This window comes from Leiobunum rupestre, chromosome 2 (genome assembly GCF_980474605.1).
Source record: "Leiobunum rupestre chromosome 2, qqLeiRupe1.1.hap1, whole genome shotgun sequence".
NCBI classification, from domain to species: domain Eukaryota; kingdom Metazoa; phylum Arthropoda; class Arachnida; order Opiliones; family Sclerosomatidae; genus Leiobunum; species Leiobunum rupestre.
In genome coordinates this window covers 679,951-689,184 of record NC_143385.1, presented here as the reverse complement: position 1 = coordinate 689,184, position 9,234 = coordinate 679,951, and the positions used below count along the sequence as shown (strand labels likewise).

Here is a 9,234-nt window from a genome sequence, read left to right as displayed (position 1 = left end):
AATCAATTTGGAGTACATAAGTGTTCCGTACATAAGTGTGTTTATAGATTTTCTAAGTAGTGGTAAATAAGATAATAATAATAATAAGTGTTCCCTGACGAACAAGCGGCTCGGGTAATTACTAATTTCGCAACAGATTGAAACAAAAGGTTTGATGCCACAAATCATTGGCACAATCGATGGAACACGCATCCCAATATTACCTCCGACAGAAGGATACCGGGACTTCGTAAACCGTAAAGGATGGCCGTCATACATATTGCAAGCCGTTGTTGACAACAAGTTCAGGTCTGTTTAAATTTCAAATGATCTTATTTCCTTCACTTCCATATTTTCGTTAACATACTTTTAAATATTTTAAGATTTATTGATATAAGCTGCAAAGTACCTGGAAGCGCCCACGTTTCCGCTACTTAATGAACTCTACTATATACAAAAATTTTGAAGTAGTTCTTCCAAAGATGTGATATAAAAAAATTACTTTTAATTAATACACACGTGAAATGAACGTGAATAATGATAATATATTTTGTCTAATTTCATTTGTTTTTTTTATTAGGGGACACGTAAAATTGAAGGAGTTGATATTCCTTTTTTGGTTTTGGGAGATCCTGCCTACCCTGTTTTAACATGGTTATTAAAAGGGTACACAATGACGCCGAATATTTCTCCAGAAAAGGAATCTTTCAACGTGTACCTTTGCCCATCAAGAATTTGCGTTGAATTAGCAGTTGGCCGCCTTAAATCTAGATGGAGAAGGTTGTGCAAAAGGTGTGACATTAATTATTCGTTCATGCCAAAAGTGGTCGCCACGTGTTGTATTCTGCATAATATATGCGAAGACACGAAAGAGTACATAAACCAATCGTGGATAGAATCCGCCAAAGAAGCTGACAAGGAATACCCACAGCCGAAACGTCGATATAATAATAGTCAAGAGAACGAAAATTTGATGAGCGTGAGAGATGCTTTATGCAAATACATGTAACAATTTAAAACCATGCGCCCCCTCGAAGCCAACTAATTAGAAAGCTGTCAATTAAAATATGTATTTTATATCAAAAAATCATTAAATTTACAATTTTATTTTTTGGCATATGAATAATTATGAACATATTAGCAAAGAATCCTTGGGAAGGAGAATTAGGAGTGTAAGATATATAAGTCACCCGTGACTTAGCCCCACCTCCTATGTATAACCATCACTACTTCAAATAAATATATTATTATAGGCAGTTTTTGGGGTGACTGTAAATTTAAAGGCAATTGAGGATTATAAGTAATATTATTTCTAGCATAGGTAGTTGTTTGAGGTGATTGAAAAGTTTGGGGCAATTGCGTTGCCGATGTTTGGGGGAGTGGTGTCTGAAAATTACTTATAAATTGAGAATCAATGGGTGAAATAATACTAGCCCTTGAACTAAATAATAAATTTTTACAGTGTCGCTGAAAGACTGTGTCATCGTTGTGCATAAGTCATTATGATCATCTTTCTGTTTCTCCATTAACTTTTTTCCCACTTCCGTTGTTCCGCAATTTGTTTTTCCTCCCACTCCTGGTTAATTTTCATGAGTTCCAGCATATTTTTTCTTGGTTTTCCCAAATGTGTCGATGACATGCTACTTAACGTGTTTTCGTAATGGCGTTTATGATTAAAACCTTTACCTAATTAAAAGATTATTAAGTCAAGGGTTATTAAAATTTAAGTAATATCCGCGTTATAAATAATGTATATAAAATTCTTTTAAAGAAGCTCATGGATTGTAAATTAAATTAAACCCGGCAAAATGGCCGGGTTTCTTTTAATTTAATTTCATTTTACCATGGATTTTAAAGGTTTTAGTATTTATAAATAATGTATATTCATAAGAATATATTATAACTAATACCACAAGTATCATAATAAAATAAGTATGACACATCTTATTCTTTAACGTTAACATTAATTTCAATTTCGCCACTCGCGGAATGAAAAGGCGAAAACCGTATATTTCGTCTTGGGCGGAAGTTTAACATATTTTAGACAATAGGGAGTTTGGTGCTGAAAAAACTTCCAATTGCGCAATAGCTATGGAAATCAGTTTAATGGCAAACTTTATAAATTGCCATACTTACATTGTTAGTGCTATATTATGTTACTTATGCTAATACCTAATTAAGATACGTACTTTTATTTATATGTTCAGAACAGGTGCTATTGCTAGCCCCCACTTCGGGTGAACCTTTCATGACTTCGTCCTCTAATTCGGTTGAAGCCTTGGTGCCTTCCTCGTCGGGAATAATTTCTTCTTGGAACGAGGAAACTTCATCATCTTTATCTATAAAATTATTAATTATCGTTATTAGAGATAAGCTTTAATATAACGTGACCCAAAAAGGTGTAGGTTTGCCGCGGTTTGGTTCATCAAGGAAACGGAACCGACAACCGACTAGAGCCGCGTTCACACTAGACACTTTGGAAACGTTTTGAAACGGTTTCTTTCCAAATCGGTTTACAAAAAAGTTGAATTACCTTTTAGTGTTGATTTTTGAGCGTCTTCGCCTTTATTTCCTGAATCGTCGACGTCAACAGAATCAACCCCCGATTCTTCCATATTTGAAATTGGATGATTGCCCAAAATTCTATCAATTTCGTCGTAAAATGTTCGTTTAATCGCTCCACTTCCCGAAAATTTTCGCCTTATAATATTGTGATTTTAATAATTTCCAGCGAGATCTAATTTGTTCGTAAGTGAGAGTTTCATCCGCGTCTTTATTCAATTTTCCCGCGATTTGTTTAAAAACTAACGTATTCCTCAACTTTTTACCGTCTAATATATCCAAAATTTTAAATTCATTAATAAAATCGTGTCTCCATTTGACCATTGTTGTATTTTTTTTCCTTTTCTCTTGAAGAACCATCCTCGATATTTAACTTACACGGCCCGTGCCTCAAATGAACCGTACGTTTAACAAATCTACCCTTTCTGGTGTCCAGGAAATTCCCCATTTTCACTACTATAACAGAAACATTCCCTCTAATGTGTTTTGAAATGCGTGTTGAAGCGTTTTCATTGTATTGAAATACAGTTTTTCCCAGAAAATACGGGTAGAAAACCCGTTTTAGCAAGTGTTTTCATGAAAGGTAGTTCGGATTTCCAAACACCGTGCTAAAGAAATCCGTATTTGCTACCGTCATGAAAACATAGTCTTAGTATTGTCGCCTGACGGCGACGCGCACTCCGAAGCTCTCTCCCCTCCGCCACCCTTTTCGCCTAGTCATCGACAGTTCGAAAATCGAGGTACCCCCGGCCGACTTTGTCGAAAAATGTCTTGAGTCGTAACTCGATATAGTTCACGGCCCATTTTTAACGCGAATTTCAGGCGATGTCTTCCCCGTCTCCCTCCGCCCGCGAACTTCCCCCAGATTATAAAATTTCTCCTTTTATCCCGTCCTCCTCCTCCTCCAACGCGACGTGGCCGTCTTTCGTCACGGCGTCTCGGAATCGACCGCCGAGTCGTCATTGAATCTCTTTCCGTAGGGACAGCCGGAGGCGGCGGCCGCCACATCCTACGAAAGTCCGGAGAACGTGGTGGTCGCGGCGACCCCGTCCGGATCCCCGGAATAGGAGGAAAACGAGGATTCGGTGGTCGATTCCGACACATCGGAAACCTATTTCTTCCGTGACACTGCAGAGGGCGAGCCGTCCAGTGGGTCAATCCCCTGCGCCCAGGAGAGCCCGCGCAGAAAGCGTCTACGGCTAGGGACAAAGGCCGCGCGGACGGCGTGGAGACACGCGTCACTTGCCGCTTAAGTGGCCGCCAACGCCGCGCCCGCAAACCGAGGTCCCCGGATAGTACGGAGGCCGTCGCCCCTTCCTCGACGGAAATCGGGTCGTACCAAGGCACGTACGCCGACGACACTTGGCCGTCGTCGGACAACGATTAATGGGGGCGAAAACACTGCCCGTTTCCCGCGTTCCGTTGGGGGATGACCTCGCCCCCCATACCCCCTTCCCGGGGGCTGCGACCCCTTCAACCCCGCTTTTTTCTCGATCCTGTTTGGGGGGAAAAAATACGAAAATATAAATTATCCAAAAAAAAAGAACAAATATTTTTAACTTTAAAATAAATTATCGCTTCGACAGGCCGCGCTACGGGCTTCGCTGGCAACGAAAAGAGCTTCGCTTCAAAGCTCTTCCCCATCCCGCTACCTTTTTTTCGCCTAGTCATCGACTGTTAAAGTCGCGGCTTCGAAAATCGAGGTACCCCCCAAACTTTGTCGCGAGTATTAACTCGCTTCAGACATTTTGCAGGCGTCTCTTTTTCCATATAAAGACTCGTTTTTTTATGCAAATATGAAACGGAAACGTTTTAGGGCTTACGAAACTCATGAGGAAAGAGGCAATCTGCCGACTTTATTAAAAAATCTGCGGGGCGTAGCTTCTTGGTACGCCGCCCAGTAGGTCGGGGAAGACGGGTGAGAGTTCGCCCGAGTGTATTTCGCTTTCGACCACGCGATCTCCGAGGAACGCGCGGCGATAATGCCGTGCTATTACACTAAAAAAGATGGGGGCGCTTTTCGCGTCGAAGCGAACGATCCCGGGGACCACCGTCCAAACTTGGACGAAAACGGCGACCCCGGCCGCTGGCTCGGACGAGCCTGGTTGCAGTTTCTGGCTGGACGGCCCTGAAGAAGCGCGCCAATCGATGCCTATCGCGCCCCGTCCGTCGTTAGCCAACTTCATTGTGGAGTTGGCTCACGACCAAGACTCGTGCGATAGGCCTTTAGAAGCGAAGGATTGGCCCAGTCATTCGATTCCCAATTTTAACGTCGAATTGGAGGAAGACGACGACAACGACTTCCACGATACGTTTTTCGACGAGGCCGAGGCCTGGGAAGGATTCGAACGGCCCATCAGGGAGAGCGCGGAGGCGACGACCCCCAAACGATCGAAATTGAGCCTGGAAATGACGACCGAAGGCTGGGTCATCTCCGAGGACGAATAATAGATTTTTATTATAATCATTAAAATAAATTTAGTAAAATAATTGAGAGAAAATAGAAAAATATAAAAATTGCGAAAAAACCAAAAAAACTTTTTAAAAAAAGGCCGCGGGCAAGATAACCCGGGTGGGCTTGGCTCGAAAAAGATTTATAAAAAATAGTTCCGACAAAATAACGCGCTAAAAAACTAATATAAAAATAACATACGACAAAAAACAAAACCCGGTCGAGCTCGATTCGCGAAAAGATTTATATATATATAAAAAATCGAGATCCTTTCGGAGATATCAAATTAATCGCGAAATAACGTACAAAAACAAAAATCACTTTGGTTTGGACCGTCAACTTACAAATTGTAAGATACCTGATTATTGGGATCAGAGTGACGTAAATCGCCACTTCTGTCATGTTTTCCATAGACTCTACACAGTACTCAAAAGTTTTAGTCTTTGCTATTTTCCGCCATTTTTCCCATTATTTCACAAAATGCCTCTTGCTGGAGCTGTTATAGCTACTGTTGCGAAATTAGGCTTAGCGGATAACGAAATTTATAGGTGGCAGCGACGAAATCCGTTCGAACTGCCGAAATAGACTTCAGCGCAATATCGGATGTCGAAAGACGATGTACATAACTTGTGCGAAATATTAAGGCTTCATTTAGAATTAAACAAGCAGAATTTAGGCGCGTTCGTGATAACTGTGGAACAGGAAGTCCTAGCTGCTCTGATGTTTTATGGTTCTCGTTCGTTTCAACGACTAGTAGCTACGAAAATGGGATGAGCCAACCATCTGTCAGTAGGGCAATAGGAAGAGTAACTGAAGCCATTATAGCTAGAATGCCGAACATGTGTGCATTTCCCACACAACCAGAGTACGCTGAAGAAACCAAGGCTCGTGCAAATGATTTTATTTAACATATAATACACGTATTCTGAGTTTTACTTTTCAGAGGTCATTCTTGAGTAGGTGCGTGTTACCACACGTTCTTGGAGCGTTGGACTGTACACATGTCAATATAAAAGCACCGAAGTAAAATGGTGTTGAGTACCTTGACCGCAAGAACAATTATTCCATCAATGTACAAATAGTCTGCGATAATCATCTGAAAATTACCAACCTTGTTGCTGGCTGGCCAGGCTGCATCCAAGACTCATTTATTTGGCGACACTCTGGTATGTTCAGTGATTTCATGCATAATAGAATGCCTGTGGGATATCTGCTTGGTGATAATGGATATGGCTTGCAACCCTGTGTTATGACTCCATTTCTAAACCCTAACACTCCGAAAGAGGTTGAATTTAACAAACGCCACAAGCGAGGTATTACATAACTTTTGCCCAAAGAGTTTCCAAACATTTATGTCATTTTTTAAAGGGAGAAACGTCATTGAACGTTTGAATGGTGTCTTGAAATCCAGATTTAGGTGCCTAGATGAGAGTGGAGAGTATCTGTGCTAATAATGAGCCTGAAAAAGCCTGCCGTATCATTACAGCTTGCTGCTTTTATACATAATTATTGCATAAGCAACAACGTTCAACATCCAGTCGCACCTGGTATCAATATCGTTTCATCTCAGCAGGTAGTTCTTATAAACAAATGGCAATAGATAATCGTTACTAATGGATTTTAACTTACCAGTGGATGCTGCTACTTTGTTGGTTGGAATCATCTCTCCATCGTGCTCAAAGACAGGCAAAGCAGATCCACTGGAGCTCAGATGACTTCCTTCCCCTTGTTCATTCGAAGTCGTGTCAGCATAAAAAATTGAAATGTATTCCCAGGAGGTTAAATAAGATAACGTGTAAAAAACTATTGTTAGGTCTCATTCAGTACAGAAGGCAAAAATGTTCGGTTTGGAATTGTTAGTTTAATTTTTTTCTTCCATCTAGACCTAATGGTCAGGCTATTCGCAAATCAAACTGTATCAGTACCATTCCGTGTCTTCAACAGTTTCCTAAAAACTCGTATTTTGCTCTTGTGCGCTTTCTTAAATATAAAGCACTATTCCAATAAGAATACCAAATTTCACATTACTGGCTATTTCGTTGTTTTGGGGCCTGGTTTTGGTGGGCCTTAAACTCTGAAAAAGTTATAGAGGACTTATGTTCATAGGAAATATTTGACTCGTAAAAAACGCCTTAAAATTAACGACAGACTTATCCGTAACACCCTGTACAGTATTTATGCCCTTAATATTTAACCGTTTAATGAAGAGTCAAGTTAAAATATGATTTTATTTAATTTCAAATAAATGGATCTTGATGAGGACATTTTTAATGGGGTTTTTTAAGGAAATAAGAAATAAGTTATTTTATTCCAACAGATTAATTTATAAAGATGTACCGACAGTTCTTCATGCTGATAGCTATTATTTATACAGTAATATTATCATAAAAACAGGCATACTCTAAATCGTTGTCTACGTTATTATAAATGCCCGTGAGCTCCTCTCCACAAAGGCGGTACACCTCGACTGCAAGACGAGTTCGTTTATGGTTCTTATTTACCAAAATACCTATATATAAGAAATATCTTTCGAGTATTTGATTATTTTTTATAATTTTTGGTCTGTTGTTTTATGTTATTTGGTTTATATGTCAAAGGTATTTGGCCTTTTTTAGTTAGAAATATCAGTTATTAATTGTAGAAACCTTAGCAAACAAGCTAATTAAAATAATAATGTAAAAAGTGTTAATTGTTAATTAATAATTTCAATGTGTATTTTCTGTGTATTGTAATAGTATATTTAGTATTTTATTAATGTATTTTCCAAGTTTGGTATTTTGTGTTTATTTGTAAATTCCTATATTCGTTCATGGAAAATGTGAAAAAAAACTAAGGCCGTAAGCACTCTCTAAAGGGAAGCTTTGGGAAACGCATCTTGTAAAATTCCCCAATGTCGCTATGGTAATCCCGAGCGCTCTGACCAAAAAGTCTTTAATTGTAAAACTGAACATTTGGCGAGAATAGAGCAGCAATAGTATTTAAATTTTATCTTTTAATTCATAATTTCAATTGACTTATATAATTATGCTTCAAGTTTCAACTCCGGCCCCACTAGATAAAGGGATCCATATTCCTATAACAATTAAGCCCTTAAACACTCCCGCTGTACCCTGTGCGCAATCTCATAAACATCCAAGAAACGCTTATAAAATTGGTTCCTTTATCAGAGTATAATTACTGGGCCATCGACTAAAAAATGGTTATGACGTGTTGATATTTTTCTACGTCATGAGTCGTAGCTTCTGGAATGGGCAGATGGGCCTCGCTTTAAAACTCCGCCGAGAAAATTACACTTAAACTACATGTAGGTCTCGTGACACCGAAAACAACATAGATATTTCAAATTTAGAAAACACCGATTGACTCAAATAAAAATTAAACCCGATCTACGTACGCATATATGTAATTATTTGTCTAAATAAAAAGGCATAAAATTAAAACGCATTATTATAATCTATTTATATATATAACTAAAAAGTATATTTATTAAGAAATTTGGAATAAACAATCTTCAGTAATAATCTTATCGTACTTGTCCGGTTATGATGACCCTGACGGCATACCCTCTGGAAAAACAGGACGTGAACTTGATCTTGACGTGTTTCTGTCCAAGGCCTCCCTCGAGGATCTCGCCACTCCCACCAGTACCGTCGTCCCAGCAATCCAGCACGGACACGGAGTTGATGACCGTCCTTGTACTCTCACCACCCTGACCTACCGTGTAGGTAATTATCTCGTCTCGGTACTGGAGAGGCCACGCTTCCACGTCGTGGTAATAGTTCATCAAAACAGTGTCCCCTTTTTGAGGATGACCCACGATCAAGTTATGATTCCTTTTCGGCCCCCTGTTCGTATCGAAAGCTTGTCTCCAAATGTTGAGTGCGCCCTCGGTTATTTTAGCTCCAATATTAAAGACGGTATCCACCTGGCCCTCAAAAACCTCCATTTTATATTATTTATCCAAGTAATTTCTCTAAAAAAGTGCGATCAGTAATTTGAATCCCTTTAAAAAGATGACTTTTCTGAAGAAGGCCGCGATTTATATACGTCTCTGAGCCGAGCTGTAAATACTTTCGAAAGATAGCGCTGATAATTTTATCATTAAAAGTAGGCTTTGTTGATAATTGACTGTCAATTTCATTGCCGTTTTTTTATTATTTTTTTTACACTTCCAAATAAAAGCTTTTAAAAAATTGTGACCGAAGACTGATCGACTTTGTTGAGCGCTAAAATTTTGGTTT

General features: G+C 39.3%; 1 protein-coding gene across 1 annotated transcript; it reads right to left on the bottom strand.

Moving 5' to 3' along the window:
* Nucleotides 1–7,231: 7,231 nt before the first annotated feature.
* LOC149954640 (uncharacterized) lies at nucleotides 7,232–9,021 on the bottom strand. The gene is made up of 2 exons (XM_090164533.1): nucleotides 8,526–9,021; nucleotides 7,232–7,502 (listed from the first exon to the last, which is right to left on the bottom strand). The coding sequence occupies exons 1-2, from the start codon at nucleotides 8,937–8,939 to the stop codon at nucleotides 7,491–7,493; spliced, it is 426 nt and encodes a 141-aa protein (XP_090020659.1). The 5' UTR covers nucleotides 8,940–9,021; the 3' UTR covers nucleotides 7,232–7,490.
* Between the last annotated feature and the right edge of the window lie 213 nt (nucleotides 9,022–9,234).